Source organism: Penicilliopsis zonata (genome assembly GCF_001890105.1).
Source record: "Penicilliopsis zonata CBS 506.65 unplaced genomic scaffold ASPZOscaffold_14, whole genome shotgun sequence".
Taxonomy (NCBI): domain Eukaryota; kingdom Fungi; phylum Ascomycota; class Eurotiomycetes; order Eurotiales; family Aspergillaceae; genus Penicilliopsis; species Penicilliopsis zonata.
The window spans coordinates 310721-332545 of record NW_019208923.1 but is presented as its reverse complement, the minus strand read 5'-3'; the positions used below and the strand labels follow the sequence as shown (position 1 = coordinate 332545).

General features: G+C 51.3%; 5 protein-coding genes across 5 annotated transcripts; 3 read left to right on the top strand and 2 right to left on the bottom strand.

Annotated features, from left to right (window-relative positions):
* Positions 1–382: 382 nt before the first annotated feature.
* On the top strand, positions 383–2508 carry ASPZODRAFT_121566 (hypothetical protein). Its single transcript, XM_022721293.1, has 2 exons — positions 383–533; positions 630–2508. The coding sequence occupies exon 2, from the start codon at positions 662–664 to the stop codon at positions 2390–2392; it is 1731 nt and encodes a 576-aa protein (XP_022578826.1). The 5' UTR covers positions 383–533; positions 630–661; the 3' UTR covers positions 2393–2508.
* Positions 2509–9385: 6877 nt separating this feature from the next.
* Positions 9386–11415, bottom strand: ASPZODRAFT_153779 (hypothetical protein; the record flags this gene model as incomplete). Its single annotated transcript, XM_022726015.1, has 2 exons — positions 9386–10443; positions 10503–11415. 2 exons carry the CDS (start codon positions 11413–11415, stop codon positions 9386–9388), a joined length of 1971 nt encoding a protein of 656 aa, XP_022578825.1.
* Positions 11416–13439: 2024 nt separating this feature from the next.
* Positions 13440–15241, bottom strand: ASPZODRAFT_135124 (hypothetical protein). The gene is made up of 3 exons (XM_022723711.1): positions 14756–15241; positions 14112–14688; positions 13440–14018 (listed from the first exon to the last, which is right to left on the bottom strand). Exons 1-3 carry the CDS (start codon positions 15125–15127, stop codon positions 13624–13626), a joined length of 1344 nt encoding a protein of 447 aa, XP_022578824.1. The 5' UTR covers positions 15128–15241; the 3' UTR covers positions 13440–13623.
* Positions 15242–16276: 1035 nt separating this feature from the next.
* Positions 16277–17709, top strand: ASPZODRAFT_27569 (hypothetical protein; the record flags this gene model as incomplete). The annotated part of the gene is made up of 3 exons (XM_022728096.1): positions 16277–16724; positions 16784–17193; positions 17264–17709. 3 exons carry the CDS (start codon positions 16277–16279, stop codon positions 17564–17566), a joined length of 1161 nt encoding a protein of 386 aa, XP_022578823.1. The 3' UTR covers positions 17567–17709.
* Positions 17710–18193: 484 nt separating this feature from the next.
* On the top strand, positions 18194–19523 carry ASPZODRAFT_144886 (hypothetical protein; the record flags this gene model as incomplete). Its single annotated transcript, XM_022725051.1, has 5 exons — positions 18194–18204; positions 18297–18366; positions 18411–18916; positions 18951–18972; positions 19014–19523. The coding sequence occupies 5 exons, from the start codon at positions 18194–18196 to the stop codon at positions 19521–19523; spliced, it is 1119 nt and encodes a 372-aa protein (XP_022578822.1).
* Between the last annotated feature and the right edge of the window lie 2302 nt (positions 19524–21825).

Here is a 21825-nt window from a genome sequence, read left to right as displayed (position 1 = left end):
AAATATGGATAATGAGACGAACGTCGAAACCGAACCTCGCCGGAGTATTCGTCGTTCTGAGCTGCGGAACTCAAGATACAATTTCGCCCTCGGCGCAGAAACTATTCATGAGGAAGCAAAGCCGCCTAGGACGCCTGCCATCATCATCAACTACGCTCCCAACGTTTCGTCAGGTGTGACTAGAAGCTCCACGGTGCTTCATCATCCAGCCGATACAGCGTATACCCCATTTGGTTTGCGCCGTTCCCACCGCTCAATTGGTTCTGTGGATGAGCTATCGCGACCGAAATCGATCATCAAGCGGCTGTCGAGTCTCAAGTCGCCAGATCTCCGAGCGGGCTTGCCATTCTCTCCTCGACAGAGCAGATACTCGGCGATTCATGAGCTAGAAGATTGGGGTGAAAGCGAACCGACCAACGTGGATATATCCTTTCTTGAAGGACCGAATAGCACGTTTTCACTCGCACAACCAATATCAGATCGAGATGGTCAGAAATCCGGAGGCGAAGTGGTTTTGGCCGAAGTCAGTGTTCGTCGCGATAGCGACCCCGAGGCATCGTCGAAGTCGAGCGCCATGTTAACCGTGGATTGCATGACGGAGGACTTAGCACGGGCTGCGTCTATCAGAGACTACGGACAGAAGCTGGCTAGGAGGTCAAACATGATTGTTGCCATCAAGGATTTATCACCGTCTGTCGACATCACTTCTTTGGAAGGTGGGAACCGATCATCAGCCGTCTTCGAGACTCTCGACCAGGCCTGCCAGAGCTACTTTTACCCCACTGACCCCGAACAACCGAACTGGAAGCCCTTATCGATGAGGACGCCATATATCATTATGTTGGTTGTGGTGTCTCTCGTTTTGGCGGGGGTGGAGGAGTACCTGTGCCAAAAGTCCAGATCCCTCGAAAAGGAAGGTAAAGGCTTAATTCAGTATAACACAGTTGCCGACATCCCTGTCATTGAGTTCTTCTGCTGGAAGTACCTCCCGACCATGGTAATGGTCAGCTATGGTGTTCTCTGGCAGATCACTGACTACGAGGTGAAACGATTGGAGCCGTACTTCCAACTGTCTCGCCCGGGCGGCAACACTGCCGCGCAAAGCTTGAACCTCGACTATGTGACCCAATGGACCTATCTTACTCCCATTAAAGCATTCTATTACCGACAGTGGGCTGTCTTTGTTGCCTGTATTGGCTCCATCCTCGCTACTGCGGCCGCTCCCTCTCTACAGAGTCCCACGATTGCTCCTGTCCGCAATCCCCTGTGCACCGGCTCTCAAGACGACACAGACTGCACATTCGAGTACTTTGTCCGCATCAGCTTGGTCTGGTCGCGCCTCCTGACCGCCTGTCTGATCATTGTCGCCCTGCTGGGGATTGTTCTCATGGTGCAATTGCGCAGAAAGTCCGGGTTGCTCAGTGACCCGCGTGGAATTGCCGGCGTCGCAGCCATGGCCACCAAATCACACATCCTCGCCGATTTCCAGGGGATGGACGAGGCCACCACGGATGAGATCCACCAGAGGCTTCGCCACCGGCGCTACATCCTGCACAAGTCCACTATCTGGCAAGGTGAATACATGAGACAGAGTGAACACGACCCGTACGCAGAACGCAAAGCCACCAACCCGCACCCAATCATCCTTCGCAGCCACTCCCTTCTCGCCCTGGTGGGCTTCCTCTTTGTCGTCCTCCCCTTCGTCCCCGTCATCACCTACACGAATCTCAACGTGATCCCACAGAATCTCCCCTGGCTGCCCGTGCTGGTCGCCACGCTGATCAAGCAACTCTGGACGACGCTCGAGTTTGCCGTCAAGATGATCGAGCCCTTCCACACGTTGTACAGAGGCAATGCCCGGCCCGAAGTGACACTCACCCTCGACTACCAGGGGACCCCTTACGGCCTGCTCCCGCTCAAAGCAGCATGGAACAGACACTACCTCGTCGCGCTGGTCGGTCTGGGCTCCGTATTGGGAGATATCCTAACCGTAACGGCATCGTCGCTCGCGCTCACCAACGAGACGTACAAATCCTTCACGGCCTCGTCCGGCATCTCCATCACAATCATCCTCCTCCTGATCGTCTCCGCGCTCGCCGTATACGCCCACCGGCGCCACACGTTTCTCCCGCGCCAGCCTTCAACCATCGCCTCCGTCCTAGCTTTCATCCACCAGTCGCGCATGCTGGATGATTTCGTCGGCACGGAACGCTACACAAATAAAGAAATGGAAGCCGTCCTCGTCGCGAAAAACAAACGCTACGCGCTCGGCTGGTTCAAGGGACGAGATAGCCAGCCTCACTGTGCTGTGGACGAGGAACCAATGCTGAGCAGGTATAAGCATGGGGTCAGCTATTTGCAGGCCCAGGCGCCTTGGGTAGAGAATGTCTGATTTTTTTTCTCTCCTTTGTCACCGTTCATGCCTAATGTTTTTACGAATAGATAGATAGCTATTACTATTACTATTATTATATAGAACATTCTTAAGTCAAGTCAATACATTAGTTCTTACACTCTACCTAGAGCATCTCTATGATAACCATGGTCTGATGTTTTGACTAGATACGGATAGGATCTATGTGTTGTAAATTGTACATGAACAGAACAGCGACTTTAAGGGGCAAAAAACAAGAATAAACAGATAAGAGACAAAAAAAGAGAGATTAAACCATGCACAGCAACAGAGCTAATACCGTCGCAATCCACAGACCCGATGATACCGAGACCGCTGGTGCAGCAGAAGTGTAGAGCTCATTAGACGAGAAAGAGGGGAATCGGCCAGTCCCCGTTGCGACCGCCAGGCGTGTGTACAAGGTGATCGAGGGAGTAGCGCTTTTTGTGCCGGCAAGGGGACCAGACGACGAAGTTGCAGTAGCACTGGCAGTTCCAATAGCTGGGACAAGTTCAACAGTGGCTGTTGCGTTGGCCGTGATGGTTGTGAAAGTCACGCGAGGCACGGTCACAGTGTAAGTGCTGTAAGTGATTGTTGTGCACGGCATGGCTGATGGTTTGCCGGCGGGTTTACCCACGGTGTAGCGCGCACCGTCGGAGTGAGAAAGAGTGGCGAAGGCAGAGGAAGGCAGGGGAACCGCCGTGGCTACAAGTGTGATATTCGATGGGATGGCCGTGATGATGGCTGGGTTTTGCGGTACGTAGGAGGCGCAGATACCCGTGAAGAATGAGAGAGCATTCTGGAGTTCAGCGTAGGAGGTCGACCGGGACTCGAGGCAAGTGATCACTTCATCGGTGAAGGCCGAGGACGGGCAGTAGCAGCTCGAGTCACTGTTGGAGTCGCAGTCGGTCACGACGGAGAGCCAGGTTTCGATACACTGGGGGACAATCTCTGGGCAAGGCACCTCAGAGATAGTCCACACGCCGGATGCCGATGCTGCTGCCGCGGAAGCACTGGCTGCCGCGCATCGGGGGCAGTAGGAAGTTGTCTCGGTCACGGTCACTGTTGAAACACTGTTGTAGACAGATGTATACTTCTTGCCATCAGATGTGATGGTTGTTGTGACGGGGCAGGTGGTGATGGTTTCATATGTCACCACAGTCACTGTGTAGTCTTCTGGCACTGTCGTGGAGACTGCAGTGGCGACCGGGGCTGGCGTGGTGACGTATTCCGCCGTTGCAGTAGCAACTATTGTTGATACTGAAGATAAAGTGATTGTTGAGGCAGTGGTATACACGGTGGTATACTCCTTTCCACTGGACGTCACGACGGCCGTCACAGGGCAGGTGGTAATAGTCTCCCACGTAACAACAGTCACCACTTCGGGAACTGAAGTTGCGACTGCACTGACTCCCGCACTGACACCAGCAGCTGGTACAGTTACTTGTGCTGTCTCAGTTGCAACCACAGTTGATACCGAAGATAAAGTGATTGTTGAGGCAGTGGTGTACACGGTGGTATACTCCTTTCCACTGGACGTCACGACGGCCGTCACAGGGCAGGTGGTAATAGTCTCCCACGTAACAACAGTCACTACCTCGGGAACTGAAGTTGCGACTGCACTGACTCCCGCACTGACACCAGCGGCTGGTACAGTGACATATGCTGTTTCAGTAGCAACTACCGTAGATACCGAGGATAAAGTAATGGTTGACGCAGTGGTGTAAACGGATGTATATGGCTTGCCTTCAGACGTGACGACTGTAGTGACAGGACAGGTGGTAATAGTCTCCCAGGTAATAACAGTAACCACTTCAGGAACCGAAGTTGTGACTGCGCTAACACTAGCGGCTGGTACAGTGACATATGCTGTTTCAGTAGCAACCACCGTCGATATTGATGATAGAGTCACAGTTGAGGCGGTAGTATATATTGAGGTGTACGCTTTACCGCTAGATGTCACGACAGTCGTGACAGGACATGTTGTAACTGTTACCCAGGTCACCACGGTCGTGGTTTCCTCCTCAGGAACAATCGAAGTAGCTGTGACGCCAGGTGTGGATTCGGCAACAATTGAAGAGTATGTCGTGACATCCCGGACGGTTGTGGACTCTTCAGGGACGACCGAAGGAACACTAGTTGCACCAGGGGCACCTGTGGATTGTTCAGGAACAGTCGTGGACTCTTCAGAAACGCCTGAAGAAACAGAAGTTGCGCCAGGAGCGCCTGTAGTCTGTTCAGGGACAGTCGAAGAAACAGCAGTTTCAGACAGTGTGGCAGACACGGCCCCTACTCCAGGAGAGATAGTGGTAGCCGGGGCTGCTGTACTAGCAGCCAGACATCTCGTGCAGTAAGTCGTGGTCGAAGTCAGCGTGACAGTGGAGATAGTGGAAGAGACAGTTGTATAAACAGAAGTAGTATGAGCTCCAGTGGAGGTGACGACCGCAGTGACAGGACACGTGGTGATAGTCACATATGTAACGACTGTGGTGATGATTTCTTCAGGAGCAATTGAAGAACTAGCAGGCACACTGGCAGCAGTTGTAGCAGCTTCTCCCGGGACAGAACCAGTGGTTTCCCCTGCAGCAGGAACAGTGGTCTCTCCTGAAGCAGGAACCGTGGTTTCCCCTGAAGCAGGAACAGTGGCCTCCCCTGAAGCAGGAACAGTGGTTTCCCCAGCAGCAGGAACAGTGGTCTCCCCTGAAGCAGGAACCGTGGTTTCTCCTGGGGCGCCCCCCCCAGAAATAGTCGCAGAAACAGCTCCCACGCCAGGAGAAATAGTTGCTGTAGAAGCTTCCGTGCTGGCAGCCAAGCATCTAGTGCAGTAGGTTGTAGTTGAAGTGAGTGTAACTGTAGAGATAGTGGAGGAGACAGTTGTGTAAACAGAAGTAGTATGATCTCCAGTGGAGGTGACGACCGCAGTGACTGGGCATGTTGTGATGGTCACATATGTAACGACTGTTGTAATATACTCTTCTGGGCCAACTGAAGAAGTAGCAAGCGCACCAGGAGCAGAGGTAATTCCACTGGGAGTAGTGGTCTGGGCTTCACTAGGAGCAGTGCTAGCTTCACCAGGAGCGGTGCTGCTTCCAGCAGGAATGGTGGTTTGGATTTCACTAGAAGCACTGCTGCTTCCAACAGGGATAGTAGACTGTGCTTCACCAGGAGCACTGCTGCTTCCAGCAGGAATGGTGGTTTGGCCCTCAACAGGAACAGTGCTGCTTCCAGCAGGGATAGTCGTTTCCCCGGGGGCAGCTCCGCCAGAAATGGTTGCCGAAACAGCTGCCACACCAGGAGAGATGGTTGCTGTAGAGGCCTCTGTGCTGGCTGCCAGACATCTTGTGCAATAAGTTGTGGTTGAGGTCAAAGTGACTGTGGAGATGGTGGAGGAGACAGTTGTGTAAACAGAAGTAGTATGATCACCTGTCAAGGTGACAACCGCAGTGACGGGGCACGTCGTGATGGTCACATATGTAACGACTGTTGTGATGATTTCCTCTGGAGCAACAGAAGAAACAAGGATCGTGGTGGCAGCTTCTCCAGAGACAGAGGCGGTAGTAAGAGCCTTTCCAGAGACAGGTGCAGTACTAGAAGCTTTTCCGGAGACAGGGGTAGAAAGAGCTTGTCCAGAGACATAGGCGGTAGTAGCAGCCTCTCCAGAGACAGGGGTGGAAGTAAGAACTTGTCCCGAGGAGGGAACTCCCGTACTCGAAGCGAGACATTCAGTGCAGATCGTGGAGACGGACGTTAACGTCACCGTCGAAACAGTGGTATGGACGGTGGTAATCGTACTGCCGCCGGTAGTTTTGACCTCTGTGACTGGGCAGATGGTCGTCGTTTCATATGTAACAACAGTCACGATGACGTCTGAAGGGGTCGCAGGCACAACCGTCACGGTGGAAGCTGCGCTCGTATCGGCAGAAGATTCTGCGGGGGCAGTCTCAGCGGCAACAGACGAGGGACCAGTAGAAATTTCGCTAGTCGCAGCTTTGGTGACACCGGTAGAAGACTCGGCCGGGGCAGTCTCAACAGCGACAGACGAGGGACCAGTAGAAATGTCGGCAGTAGCACCACTGCTGGATTGCGCAACAGCAGCAACAGATGAGGGGAGAGAAGTGGCTTCACTGGAGGCTCCGACGGACGAAGACTCTGCTCCAGATGTTCCCGGAGTAGCAGTTTCTGTGGCGGCCCCCTGAGAACTTGTCTCTCCAGGAGCTGGCGCAGTGCTTGCACCGGCCGAAGCACTATTGCTAGCGGCTCCGGAAGTCGGGGTGATAGAGGCACGACGAACAGAGGTACTGATGGGGATCCTAGAGGTGACTACTGTGGTAGAATCGGCAGGACAGTCGGTGATGGTTGCTGCACAGCTGGTGATGGTGATTTCGCTTGTTGTGTAGACCGTGATTGTCGTGAGCTCGTCTGTGGGAGCAACAGCAGAGGTGGTCCCGTAGACAGCAGCAGAGGTAGTCTCGGAGCCAGCACCAGAGGGGGTTTGAGACGCAGTCTCGGATCCCCCTGGGACAGCACCTGAAGCTGTACCAGACGCACCAGGAATTTCACTCGAGGCACCAGCAGCAGTGCCCGAACTGGAGGCCACGCTAGACGCAGTAGGAATTTCACTGGAAGCACCAGCAGTGCCCGACCCGGAATCCCCCACTGCAACTGCACCTGCAGAAGCGGTGGTCGCAGCAGCAGTCTCCGTGGCGGTGACAGGGCAGATGGTGGTGGAGATGGCGATGGTGGAGGTGACGACAACGGTGGAATCAGCCGGGCAGTTTTTCACTGTAGAGGCGCAGCTGATGATCGTGACCTCGCTAGTGGTGTAGACGGTCGAGGTGGTGTACTTGGGTGCAGCAGAGATAGCTGCAGAAGTGTATGCAGCAGCAGTAGAGCCTCCAGTAGAAGCAGGATAAGCACTGGTAGAACCAGACGAAGTGTATCCGGCAGACGTGGATTCAAGGTTTCCAGACGACTCTGCAGAGCCAGAAGCAGACTGAGTGAAGCCACCAGCGACAGACTGAGTACTTCCCAGTCCAGCAGACTGAGAGACGCCACCAGCGACAGACTCCGTACCAGCAGGCTGAGCATCCCCGGTTGTATCGCCAGGCTGAACGGATGCTGCAGGAGCAGACGCAGTGTATCCCGCAGCTGTGCTCTCAGCCTGGCCAGTAGCAGCAGCGACAGACTCCGTATAACCAGAGCCAGCAGAGACGGCGACGGTTCCATGGCTATCGGAGGGAGTGGCAGCAGCTGTGCTTTCCACGGCAGTTTGGGTGGAAGCAGAAGCCTGAGTGTATCCAGCAGCCTGAGTGGAAGCAGCAGCCTGAGTGCTTTCCTGTCCAGAAGGATCTCCATCCTCCCCATCATGTGACCCCTCAGCTCCGGCCGAGACTGAAGAGGCAGCAGCAGAGGCAGAGGCAGAGGCAGAAGCCTCAGGCACTGACTCTCCCACAGCAGACGTCGGGGCAGCCACGGGCGTGACAACGATGGAATCATACTCGCGCACCTTCAACCCATTCTCACCGGATCCAGCTCCCCAGAACTAATCATTAGAATCGTTTGTTGTGCTTGAAGCGATAGTACTTACAGCCTGTCCCACGGCGAGGAAAGAGAGAAACGCCGAGAGCGTTGCAGTCTTCATGGCGAAGATGAAGCGATACCAAGCGGAAGTATCAAGCGAGAGTATCAAGGAAAAAAGACTATGGTAGGAATGAAAAGTATCGATAGCAAAGGCAAGCGAGGGTATGATCGTGCCAGACGAATCAGTACTATATGAAGGGCTTACAAGACGAACGACTTGACTTTGATAAGAGAGAAGTAGAAGAAGAAGAGTTTAAGATGAAAGACCCTTGAAGGAAATCAAAAGAGAAGACTAAAAGAAAAAAGAGGAAAGAGACAAAGAACGAGGCGGTTCAACGAACCAAGAACCAAGAATCATCCATATGGAGGAGAGGATCCAGACCAGAAGGGAAGACAAACAGGACAATCGAGTCTTTTAACTATTCTCTCTCTATTGAAACATTCTGAGCCGGGGGGGAAAACAAGAAATCCTTCCGTCTAGGAGGATCCAGCTGCAAGACCGAGCAGCGTTCATGCAGCTCAGACATGGCGGGTGGTGAAACGCAGCGTCAAAAGTGAAGGTATTCAATAGGTAGCTAGCGGTAGCTAGTAGCTATGAATGGAGAACTGGAGTTCGTCGTTCCTATTGTCGGAGGAAGCGCTAGTATCGGCTATCCAGCCACCTGAAGATGTCGATCGAGTGAATGGAGGAAACTAGTTAGCCAGTCATCGTCCAGGAATCAATAGGAATCAATAGCAGTCAATGTGGGGGGGGTCAAGTATGGATGGATCCTCAGCCAGATTTGATACAGGACTGGGATTAGTGATCCTGGCCAGCGTCAATTGAGCGAATCGTTGAGGGAGTTTCGTGAAACAAAGCGCTTGAATAGAAATAAAATTAGAAAGGAAATTAAAAATAAATTGCTCCAGACAGAATCAGACAACAATGAAGAATAATTATGAATAATATGATCGGAGAATCAACAAGGGGTCCCTTTGTTTTGTCTACTGTTCTAAGAAAAGAACAATATACCTGAGTATCCATGGTTTCTAATAGAAACTGTACCTGGGTACAGTCTTGTCTATTTACTATTTACTCGAAACTGTTGACTTTTAAAAGAATAATTTATTCAAATATGGTATCTTATCCAGACAAATCAAAATGAATGGGAAAAAGAGAATTGAAACAAAGCAGGCAGGACTAGATGGCTTTTTTCCGAATCATAAGGACATCGTAGACATCTTTCATCTGCAAAAGGACAAACTTTTGACAAAGTAGATTCAACGGCCGTCAGGACAAGTTCACTGCTATTAAGACAGGAAACAGAAGAAGAGGAAACCGAAGAGGAGTCAAATGGTTTAGAAGTTTAAAAAGAAAAAGAAAAGAAGATTCGTGGCGTCATGAAGGAGGTCGTAGAGGGGGGGGGGTTCTCTTTAGAAAGGCAACTGGCTGCGGCGCTGTGCATCCATCAGCTTGCGGCGGACCGCCTCGCCGCCCGCGAGGCCGCTCGCCTTGCGTTTCCGCGTGGGCGTCTTGGGGTCTGTGTGGCGGGAGTGGCGGAAGACACTGGCAGGCCGTGACGGCGAGTTGGCGGGCATGAATTCCCTGTGTTGCGGCAGACGTAGCAGTGCTTGGTACCTGTTATGATTGCGGCGGAAGGCCGTCACAATGCCCCGATCCAGATGGTTGAGAAATCGTTCGGCACTGCTAGCCTGATGCGCGTCGCCGCCGCTGCCGCTACGGTTGGGCGTGGGAGTGCCGGCCTCGGGGATACGAGGCGCACCCATAGGAGAGGCAAGGGTGTTGTCGTCATCAAAGGCCTTGAACTTGACGAGATCGTCTTCTTCGTCTTCGTCGTCATCATCATCATCATCCTCTCCGTCGTCGGACGAACCGTTGCCAAAGTCGATAAAGTCTTCCACGTTGAGCGCCGCCTCTGGATCATCCTCGTCGTCGTCTTCAAAGGAGCTGTCGAGGGTAAAGTCGCGCGACGGATAGAAGGCCTCGGGCGGGCCCATCACCTGGCCACCGGTGGAAATCTCGTTGCCGAGTGCTGTCATCATCAGGTTGGCACTCGAGGTGAGCATGGGGCTTAGGTCGGCATGGTGATGGTGGTGAGCATGACGATGGTTGGGCGAGGTGAATGCGTCCGTGTCGCTCTCATCGATTAGATGCATGGTAGTTGCGCGTGGGCTGTTGTTGGCGGTGTTGCAGATGCTATTGGCCGCAGATTCTAGCCAGTCGTGGCGGGAAGAGGCATAGGCGGGGATGATGACAAGATGCTTGCCGCTCCCATCCACCAGGGCGACGGGTTTGTGCGGGTCAGCCACAAAGGTGCCCATGATGGGGCCGCGCCGACGTGGTGGTGCGGCCTTGGTTTCCTCAGCTACAGGAGCCAGTGATGCAGACGAGTCCCGCCGCAGGATGGAGCGGGGGTGAGTAATGGTGGCAGGAGGTGGGAGATCTTCATCTGTCGTTTCACCGTCGTCGGCTGGACAAGTAATCAGTATGTGTGAAAAAGAAAAGAAGAAAAGGCAAAAAAAAGCATACTCTCATAACCGCTGGATTCCTCCGAGACGGCGTCAGACTCGACGTGATAGATGTTAGCGTGACCGTAATCGGCATCGCCAAAGATCTCTTCAGAATGCCGGCGGTTGGAACGAGAACGGGGCTCGGTGTCGTTCTCAATCATGCGGCGCAGCTGGGGATCGAGGCTGTCCTGCTGCAAAAAGTCGCTGGGGATCTCGTCGTCAGTGTGTGAGTCGCTGTCGGAGCTCGAATCAGACACGTGCTCCTCGAAGTGGACGCGACGGGGCATGGGGGTTTCAAGGGCGGCCTCGGAAGTGAGATCGGTCTCGCCAAAGGTCTCCATGGCGCTATAAAGGTGCTCCTCATCGAAGAAAGAGGCTCCCGGCAGGAGAATATGATCGTTGAAGGAGCCGGCAGGGGCGGCCCAGACCTCGGTGCCGGTCACGTCCCCGGTGGCGGAGAGCATGCCGCCGCCGATTTGATGCTCATCCTCGGACTCGACGATGAGCAATTCCTCAAGGATCTCGACCTCCTGCTCTTCATCGTCACCGTCGGAGATGTCATCAACGGCCGCGTAGGCATCATCGGAGCTGTCGTCAGCGTCGCTGCCCTGGTTGCTGTTCTGGCCGTCGTATCCTTCGTCGTCGGACAGACGCCGCATCTTCTTGCGGTTCGGGGTGGACTTGAGCCCCGTCTTGCGGCCCTGGTCACGGCGAGGAGCGTAAGACGGGGCCAAGAGGGCCGGCCGGTCTTCTTCGTCGTCGGCGTCTTCTTCTTCTTCTTCTTCCTCCGAGTCATCCTCCGAGGCATCGCTGAGGTCGTCGAATCCGGAGACTGAGGAAACACTCGAAAGCGAGGAGGATGCCCGGCGTTTCCTATCGGCTGTGCTGGCGGCCGGGCCTTTGCCTGGCTTCTTGCCGGCCTTGGTGCGCATCAAGGCGGGGTCGGAGGGGATGGTCTTGGTAGGAGCCGCGTTGGGAGACCGCTTGAGGGAGTATGTACTATGTTGTTGCGGCATGACGGGCGAGAGAAAGGTGAGATTAAAAAAAAAAAAGAGTTCGATATGGGGAGTCGTTGATTGATTGATTGGTTGGTAGGTTGGTTGAATGGATCGGCCGAGTTGAGTTTCGGAACGGCCAGATTTTTTTTTTCTTGACAGGAAATAAACGTGTTACAGACCAGTGCAGGTCAATTTCCAAACTCGAGTCGGTTGATAGATTTCAAGGTGGGTAGATAGGAGAGGGGAAGCAATTAAAAAAAAAAGAAAAAGGAGCAATGATGCCAGACGGTAAACCACGAAAAGCACCTCCTCCGTGCCGAGACGGACAGCCCAAAAGTGCTCTTTCTGGGGACTGTACTAGGGGGGGCAATTCCAACGCTGCGTTTTTTTTTTCTCCAAGCGTCGGAAGAGGAATCAGATATCTCGTCAAGTCGAATTGAGGGTTGATACTCGATAAGCTGTCAGACTGGGGGGAAGGGTTTGGTTGCACGGGCTTCGGGGCCCTCCCCCAGCGAGAGATTTACAGCCCAGCGACAGCCATTGCGGCACTTAATTCTTGACGGTATCTGGATTGTATGACGGGTCGGAAGGGGAGGTGAAGATGGAGGATTGGAAACGGAAGAGATGAAGACGAGGCGGGCGAGGATTGGGGGATAAGAGAGGGAGAAGAGGGGAGGGGAGGGAGGGGGGAGGAAGAAGGGGAAGAAGAAGCAGCCGAAAAGGCCAAGGGGAGGCTTGCACTGCGCCGTCCACTGGGTTTTTCCCTGGCGCAGGTGGGGAGCGTCAGGGCGGGCGGTGATTGGGCAGGAGGGAGGTAATCGACGAGCCCGATTGGCGGGCGGGTGTTCACCGCATCTTTCCCGAATCCAGCGGCCTGACGAAACACATGACTGTCAGGATTACTATTATGTAGTACCTACCTACCTGGTATTATTAAGTGATTTCTACCTTACTACAGTATGATATGGCGTTGAGTCATAATAGAGTATGTTTGTTAATACGTACTCGATGTCTATTGAGTAGTAGCTTACCCAGGTAGAGAACTACCTCTCCATACTGGTAGCAAGGTACCTAACGAGGTAGGTACCTGAAACCTCCAGGTAAAAAAGAATGACAAGGCCAGAGGTGATAGCATCACGCAGTCTGCCAGCGCATAGTACATGCTAGATACAGCTTTAGCGCTCTGTATAAAGTACTAAGTATAGAGTACAGAGTAACTAACTATGTGGTTACAGAGGACTGACTACGGAGGACCTGGTAGCATTGGTAGTTTGTTATTCCACAAGAATGTATGTAGTATGTAGTAAGGTAGGTAACTACTCCGTACTCTGTCCCGAGTAATTCTCAGGCGATGGCAAATTCCAGAATTCATCCATGCGGGTCATGCGGAGTACGTAACATTCACTAATGAACTAGTGAATTACAAAAAAAGCAGTTCTTTTTTTATGATACTGTCTGTAGGTAATAATTTAACAGTGAGCGGGGGGCGTCTTCGGGGCCGTGCTTAGAGTACCTACCTACCTAAAGTAACTAGTTACTAAGGTAACTAACAGGTACCTAAGCCTAAGTACCTAGTAACTACCGAGGTAGGTACCTAGAATTAGGTTGGGTACATACTAGGTACATAGAGCAGTACCTAGTTAGTTAGTTAGTTATATGAGACTACCCAGTTACTGGGAAACAGCTGAAGTACTCTCAGAAGTACTCATGGTAAACGAGGTGATTTTTGTTGTCAAAACAGACAAACACGGGAACCGTCCGACCCGGCAAAGATTGGCTCCGTGGAGTGTCATCATGATTCATCAGATCCATTTTGACTTTGACTATGCAAGAAAATATCTTCATCTCCACAGTGGCAAGCAATTACGGACGGCAAGAATAATACGAAATACATATCGAGGTAATCACCTAGGTACGTAACCTATAGTGACAACGGTAGGTAATACGATAACTTGGATTGGCTCAGTTGTTCAGACGTTGTTTGTTGTCCTTGAATTGCTCGAGTCAGGTAGGTACCAACTAGTAGTGAATTAGAAGAATGGAGATCGAGGCTCAATAGAATCTCGTATATCTATTCTATTTCTTTCGACCGGATTATGATTGGACATATTCACTTCACTTTTACACATCAAACTCATACGGTCAAGTCCCCGGGTATGGTGCAATGGTCGGCTCGACAGGCTTCGTGGTGGCCGGTTTCCCCCAAATCGAGAATCTGGTCCGAGAACGTGGCGATAACGGCGACCCATCGGCCGCACTGGCGGTCTGCTCGTTGTCGGTCTTCCTCGCCGCGGCGGGACCTGCAGCCGCAGCGGCCTGCCGTGCAGCCTGCACTTCCTGCACCCCGTCGCGGATCTCATCGGCAGACGCCCCTGGCGGTGCTGTCGTTGTCAGCGTCTCGGTCTCACGGATTTGATTGCCCGAGATAGCGGCCTCCTCGTTCAGCTTCGTCATCTCGTCCTGTGTCACCAGCCGTTCGTTCTCCAGGCGGACCTCGCGGCCTCGTTTGTGACAGTACCAGAGGACGAAAAGAAGAACTGTAGTTTAAAAAAAAAACTCGTTAGCACGTGCAAGTAAAAAAAGAAAAATATCTTGAGACCAAAAAAAAAAAAAAAAAAAGGTAGGCCTACTGAACAACGCCAAGGACCAGAGGACATTCATCCCCATCACGGCTGGAAAGCGCGCACGTAGAAACGCCACGATGGACCGAAGCATCCCAGTGATCGCCGCCGGTTTGGCAACCACTTCCTCCAGAGTCGGGACTTGAATGCCCATCTTGTTCGCCGCCGCCGCGGCTTTACCCACGTTCTCCAGGTTGATTCCGCTCCTTGCAGCCCGCTCGCTGGCAACCGCTAGCATCTCGGGCGCCAGCGTCTCCGTCCATTTCTCCGGTAGTTTCTCGATCAGTTTTTGCAGAAAGGTCGGCAGTTGTGTATACGTCTGCTGCAGCTGCCTGTTGCCGTTGCTCAGCAGCATCTCGAGATCGTGGTACGCGGTCGGCACCCCGTTAACCATATCCTTGAAGATCAACTTGAACTTGCGCAGCAGCTCCTGCGTCTCGTCGCTGATCGAGAACACCCGGTTGTTCACCGACGCCAGATTCAGCCGCTCCAGGATATCCGTCATGTCCTCAGCCTCGCGGCGAGCTTCGTCCTCCTCTGCCGTCGAGACGGGTTCAACTACCGTCGGCTCGGTAGCAGGTTTGCCCTTGTAAAAGAAAATTAGTACTCAAACCATATATCGTATCGTATCGAAAAAAAAAAAAAAGAATTACCCCCGATTTCATCCTCATCCAGCCAAAGGGCCGTCTTTTCCCAGTACTCTCCTTGCGCACGACTGCATGCCCCGAGTCCCTCCGTTGACTCTCCTGGCGCCCTTCCTCGCCCAACTCCTTCCCTAGCTCTTCCGCCGGCGAGGCCGGCAACGGGATATCCTGCGCCCCATCCATGAGAGCAATCTGCGCATCTTTCCCGACACGCGGGGTCGTCACCTCGGGGTCTTGTGTAGCTGGCTCTGCCGTAGCACCAGGTTGAGACTGTGACGTGAGTTGTTGCAGGAATGCTTCGTCTTCGGCAGTGAGAACAGGGGTGGGAACGTTCGCATGAGAGGACCGTCTCTTGCTCGCTATCCTATTTATATATTGCATTATAAATACTCAAAATAGATAAATTCGACAGTTATAATAAAAAAGAGTTTTTCTGTAATATACACTTTGTACATTCGTTAGGATGCTTAAATATGCAAATGCAACTTACGCCCTGCGTCGAGATGAGGTGAGAGGAGGCTGGTTGCCATTGGTGATGTCATTGCACGTGAAACCCCAGCCACATACACCGCCACAGAAGTATAATAAACCATTACCAAGCCACAACAGTGTCTCTTGACCTCGAGTACTCTATTAACCTCATCCTAGAGCCTCCTCTGTTTGACTGTAATGACTTTTCAGTCAGGAGAACACAACAATTTACTCTTTATCAGAGCTATATACTACAGCAAGTAATTACCCCACATCTACCTTGGTTATCATGGCGATCTTCGATAACTCAGATAAGGTCGTATCCACTCAACCAGATGTAGATCGTCCAGGTAGTAGGTAGTAGTAGGTAGTAGTACATGATATTCGGTTCCTAGGTACTAGGTAGTACACAGCACCTAAGTAGGTAACTAGTAGGTATGTATTCTGTAGTCAGGTATATAAGATACATGAATATGAGACTAGTTTTATATTTGTTGTACTTGTCTGTAGGATGAATTATTATATATTCTTCTAACCTATTAACTGGATATACCACATAGAGATTTATTAAGGTATAGATTCATCTGATAGTGGATCGGAAAGCTATAGCATCCAGATTCATTTCCCTTGCGCTATGGTAGGTTTTGACTAGATACCATTTCTTGGTCTATATTGAAAGGAAGGCCAAGGAGCCTCGAGTCTGTCCATCCTTTCTGCTTTTCTTTGGAGACTCAGAGAAGGACAGTTTATTATAGGTAGCTCTAGATGTCTAAGAACTGCTATAGACATCCAAAAACAAGTATCACATGGGAAAAAATCAACAAAGTCATTCAAACGAAGCTTGATTTATACTCACATATCTATTTGATGTTGACATCTAAATATGTGAATCAAGACTGACATTAGAAACCACTAAACATTGTTTTTATTAGACTCAGACTCTTCTGCGAATGCCCCTCTTTAAAGATACCACATCGCAGTCTTCATGACACTGAGAATCATTTACTCCATCATGGCCATTGATTTTCATCAATATCCATCCTCTTCTAATATCCTAAGATGCCACCACGAGCGAGAGACACTCCCAAGAGGAACAGCAAGAAGCCCTCCAAGGAGGTACTCAGAAATCCCGAGGACAAGGCGCTCCAAAAGCCTCCAAAATCGGGTCCAAAGAAGGCACCTCTTGACAGGAGAAATCGAGTGCAAAAGTATACCGGGCGGAAGTTGGCAAAAACAGCCCGTCGGAAGAAGAGTGACAATCAGGATGTCTTTGAAAAGTCGGATGAGAGAGCCGTAGGTGATCCAGCTAATGGATATGCGGCCCACAACGTGCCGGTTGCCGAGTATCAATTACTCGATAACCTGCCTTCAGTGGCAGGAAGCTTGAAGAATGTGCTGCTGAAGAGATATATCACGAAACCCGACAAGCATCAGCAGGGTATTGGCAGAGAGACTTTTCCAAATGATGATTGCGGGTCTATTGGACAGTCCATAGAGCTGAAAGTCGGTAAGCAGCTCCCCTTTTGCAATTTTGATGTCACTGGCAAAATATTTATTCATTAACAGGTAACGAGGAGCAGTGTACAGTGTATTCTGACAAAAGTGACCTTGACAGCCAGACAGCCGTCGACACTGGAGAAGACTTCGTCAAGTATAATCAGAGGAAATTATATATCAAGAAGTTGCTAACCAGGATCGACGTCGACGGGTCTTTAAAAGAGATCAACAGCCCTGTTAGAATTGCTCGTCCTCACGACGTGACAGCTAGCGCCATGGATGACTATGACATTGACATGTTCCGACTCAAGGCAATTCGCTGGAAAGAGAGAGACATCCATGAATACGTCACCCAAAAGCATGGATATCGCTTCCAGCAAAAGACCATCGGAACTCGCTACTGCCGAATGAAGAAAGCCATACAGAAGCATACCGATGAGATGCTCGAGCAGGGTCTTGCATTCTGGCACGAGGGTGATGTAAGTGATTCTCTGAGCGTTCTGACTGCCGATCGGTCTAAATAGTCAAGTACTCATCCCAGTCCCATAGGACCCATCGCTGCGTGCTGCAAAGGAGCAGGTTGACGTCGAAGTGGGGAAGTTTCTCCACGACCTCGAGGCGCTCAAGTGGGAGCTGACTGCAGATCGCCTCAAGATGCTCAAGCCAGTTACCAACTTCTCCGCCGAGGCTTGCAAGCGCCGCATCGAAGAGCTTGGGTGTGATCTGAACGCTGCCACGATCGATTCTCCCCGCCACCCTATGCATGGAACCATAAACGCCAATCATGCAATCAGCCATCGCCAGAAGGAAGAGGAGATATTAAAAAGCCTCGCCAAGCATCGTCCGAGGTGAAGGCCTTGCGGTCTGAAGAGGGTGACGGGTCATTTGAGCTAAAGTCTGAATATAACCAAGTCACCAGAGAGAGAAAAGAATATGGACTTGGGAGGATGGTCTTTCTACTTACAACCTAAAGAGTTGACTGGGTGAAGTCAACGAGCAGGATGGTGTTGCTTCTCTACTAGAAATAAAAGGTACGGGATGCTGTTTCTCAGGCGGAAGTCGCAGTCGCTCTCGCGCCAACATGTGACTTGCCACATTCGGAAGGAAAGCAGCTGGTTGACAGAGACTCCCAGACAGAACCTCTTGAAGTGACTCTATTCTATGTAGTACCTTATAAACAGTAAGTTATTATAGCTGAATGTATCCAGCCAATTCCAGTGACCCGGTATCTGTCCCAAGCGCCATACTATTAATTGTCTGCCAATCAACGTCAACAGCGCCCGAAGAATCCCTGTTAGAGCATCAGCCTGCAGCTCGCTATGCCTGTATGTGACAAGGCTGTGTTAACATGGAATCGGATAGGCTTCTGGCTATCCTGGGCGTCTAACACTCCACGAACCAGAGTTGTAGGAAGCTGGTTATAGAGCAAGCCATATAAAACCCCCCCCCGCGGTATGTGGCAGCCTGCATGCCTGTCACATGACTGTAGTGTGTGACCTTATCAGCCAGGCATCCGTCCCTTTTCCTCTTCTCTCTTCTCTCTTCTCTCTTTTCTCTTTCTCTCTCTCTCTACGCTCCACAGAGTCGACCGATGCCAGCTTCGTGAATCTATCTCGGATTCCCAAGGGGCAAAGCCTTCCCTCCTGGAACCAGTGTGCTCTTCTGGTGCTTTCCGGTTTTGTTCTTAATTGCACAGGACTGGGGTGGCCGTGAGGAGAATCACCGATCCTTTGGAGATCCGGAGGCTTCCAGGACTCGCACCTGTTTCCAATTTGGCAGCGTCACCATCTTTTCCTCGTTCCCCCGTGATAAATCTGTCCACTCCTTAACGGCTGCTGGCCAGGGGCCTTGTCGTCAATTTTTACTATCGTTTTGTTTTTTGCGACATATGCATTTGCTTGCGTGTGTTTCCGACGTAATGTTTAAACGCTCGTTTGCATCCAAGGACCGCGCAGGAAAGACGGTCAGGGCGACCAAGAAGACGTATGGCAAGCAAGCCAAGGTGAAAATGCAGGAGAAACTGGAGAGTCCGCCGCGGGAGAGTCCTCTGACGAGTCCCATAATCACTTTGGTCGTGGGGCACGAGCAGCGTTTGTTCGCTGCGCATGAGGACGTCCTGTGTCGCTCGCCATTCTTCAATATGGCATTGGAAGAAGATCGATCTGTGGACGAGAGTGCCAAGCGGGTGGTTTTGCCCGATGAGTAAGTAGTCAAAGATAACTACCTAACTGTTTAGTTACTTTATGGTGGTTAAACTAGTAACTGTAACCACCCTTGGAGACAACTTCCATGCTGATAGAACCCTCATAGGGAGCCCGAGATCCTGTCCTGTGTTCTCGAATTTCTCTACAAGGGTGACTATTACCCTCGCTTGCTGCATGGCAAGCACCGTGACTCTTGGAGACTCGAGGGCGCACAGGATATCCATGGTACAGGTGGTCGGGGCTCGAGCGAGGCCACCTTTTTTCACTCTGGAGTGGGCGACTTCGTTCTTCGGGATACCGTGGTCTACTGCTCTGCTGAGAAGTACGGCTTGGAGGACCTCAAGCGCCTTGCTCTTCGCAAGCAGGGTCTGCAGAGGGGCATCCCCGTCGATGTCATCCTGCGGTCTGCTCGCTATGCGTACGACCACACGCCCGACTCCGACTCTCGTCTCCGCGCTCATTACCTGGCTCTGATCATCAGAAGTCGTAAGGCCTTCAAGAAGAGCGGGTCCATGCAGATGGAAATGGAGGCCGGCGGCAAGTTTTTCTTCGATCTGTTCGTCGCCATGTGCAACCACATGGAGGATCTGACAGAAGTCAGGTAGGATCCTGCCAGCTTTTTTTTTCATTCATTGGTTATTTCTTTCCTCTTCTCTTGCTGCTAACTCTTCCTATCCAATCGAGTCTACCACCTTGGGTGCTTACTTTTGTTTGATTGAAGCAGCACCAAGCGCTTCGCCAACATCTTCTAAACGCGGACTGCAACAGACAAGAATCCCGATTGAGCCGCACAAATTGATGATTTTTTCTTGAAACAGCGAGTATTGATTCTTCAACAAGATTGACAACATACCACCATTTGCGTCTTGATATAGTCTCTTCTGCTTTTCATCGGCAAATTGACTGTTTCTTTTCCCGAGACGATGGCCATAGTTTGGACTTGAGCTGCAGGACTTATGTTCTTCTAATTACATTCCAACAAGTCTTCGGCCATAATCTCATCTTGTTTCATTGGCTACCAGTACCAAGTCGTTCTTGCGAACAGTACCCTGCTTTGAGGTTAACTCCAGAGTTCGCTGCCGCTCCTTTGCATGATTTTTTTCCGTTTTGGTTCTCTGCTATCTGTATGATACATACTCCGCTGTGCGATTGATATGATCAGATCCAGAATGAAGATATTATCACGAGATTCTCTCACCTGTCATGGTTTCAGCCTAGACTCACTTCTCTCACTAGAGGAGGACAATCCCATTTAGTCTTGGGTTCTTTTTCTCATCATATAAAGCTTGCCTTGGGGTCATTTGCACCTTCACTCTTCCATACTCAAGCGGACCCTCTTTCCTGAATCTTCTTTTAGATCTTCACATTATCCTAGTGCACTTTTGATATTTCGAACTTCATAGCTCACCATCCTATTGAACATCGTCGACTTCAACCTCTGTTGAACATTGAAATGCGCCCAAGACTCACTGCAGGGTTATTACCTGCTCCCAAGTACAAGGACATTCAACCCGGAGATCGGTTCATAGTCCATTACACAGGCAATGCGGACTTGAAAAGGCGGGAGATATGGCTTGGTATCATCATTCCCGAAACGAGCATGCCTCGAAAGCAACTCGTGAAGAGACCTGCAAACGCCAGGCCGGTGAATGGAGAATGGAAGACTCCCATCGCAGACCGCGTCTACTCTGTCTACCTACCCTGGCAGAATGTGTTGTAAGTCTGATATTTCCTTGTTTTGCCCTGATCTGATCTATCCTCATACTTGTTTACTATATATGTAGTAAATGGCTTGAAAAGAGATATCTGTTTCTGATCGGCCAGAACCCCCCCGATATATTTGCGGCAGAGATTCGACCAGACTCAAAGCTCTTCCTTGAACTGTTCCAGTTCATGAAGGCCCGCCCGGAACTAGACGTTCAGTTCTGGCTTAGAATGGCGGTTGAAGACCGCAAAGTCCCAAATCGAACCAGAGGGACCGTGGTCCGAGTGTTTCCCGACGGTGTTGACCCGAGCGCGATGATGATTCCGATCAGCCTCGATTCAACATCATTAACATTTGCTCCAATCCAGACCCAGGCGTCGTATGATGCACCGGCACTACCCTCTACTCCGTCTGAGGCTGGATCGCAGAAAAGCTTTGCATCAGGTTGTGAGGTGGTAGTCCCCCCCATGCCACAGCATTTGGTTGATTTGATGATACACCGGAATGCTCAAGCTGCACCAACAGAAGCAACTGGAGTGTCCAACATCTCATCCAGGAATGAAGAGGTCATACTGCTGGAATTATTACCGCGAGATAATCCAAAAGAACATTTAATCAATTCAGTTGGTACCCAAACAGCCATTGAGTGAGTCAATTGTTACCCTTTGTGCCGTTCTTGCTCATACAACTCTAGATTCCCATCCACAGAGGATATCGACATATATGTCGGATCAGGAACCGACCAAAGGGTCTTCCAATTACCATTCTCCACTGTCTCGCAGCATCGTCTTCTTTACGAGAATTTAATTCAGCGTGGAGGCGAGAAACCTTTCGTGTTCCACCCAGAGCTATACAACCTCCCTGCATCGGAATTCGAACCGATAGTCTCCTATCTGACCAGGAACGAATACCACCCATCCCTAATCCAAGACGCGGACACCAACGAAACCCACACCCCGAGCGAATCCCTGATCGGCGATATCTTCTCTGTGGGCCAGAAGTTCCGGCTCCGAACCTCCAACACCGAGGAAGACCTCGCCGACCTGGTCCGCCTCTTCGGCAGGACGTACCGTCTCGCCCGGCGGTTCGATCTCGGCCCCCTGCAGAAGCTATGCCTCCTCAAACTCCAGATAGCATGGAACACGAGCCCCGATCACCATCGCGTCAAGATGCTGGAGCCGATCCTCCAAGTCCTGGATGGG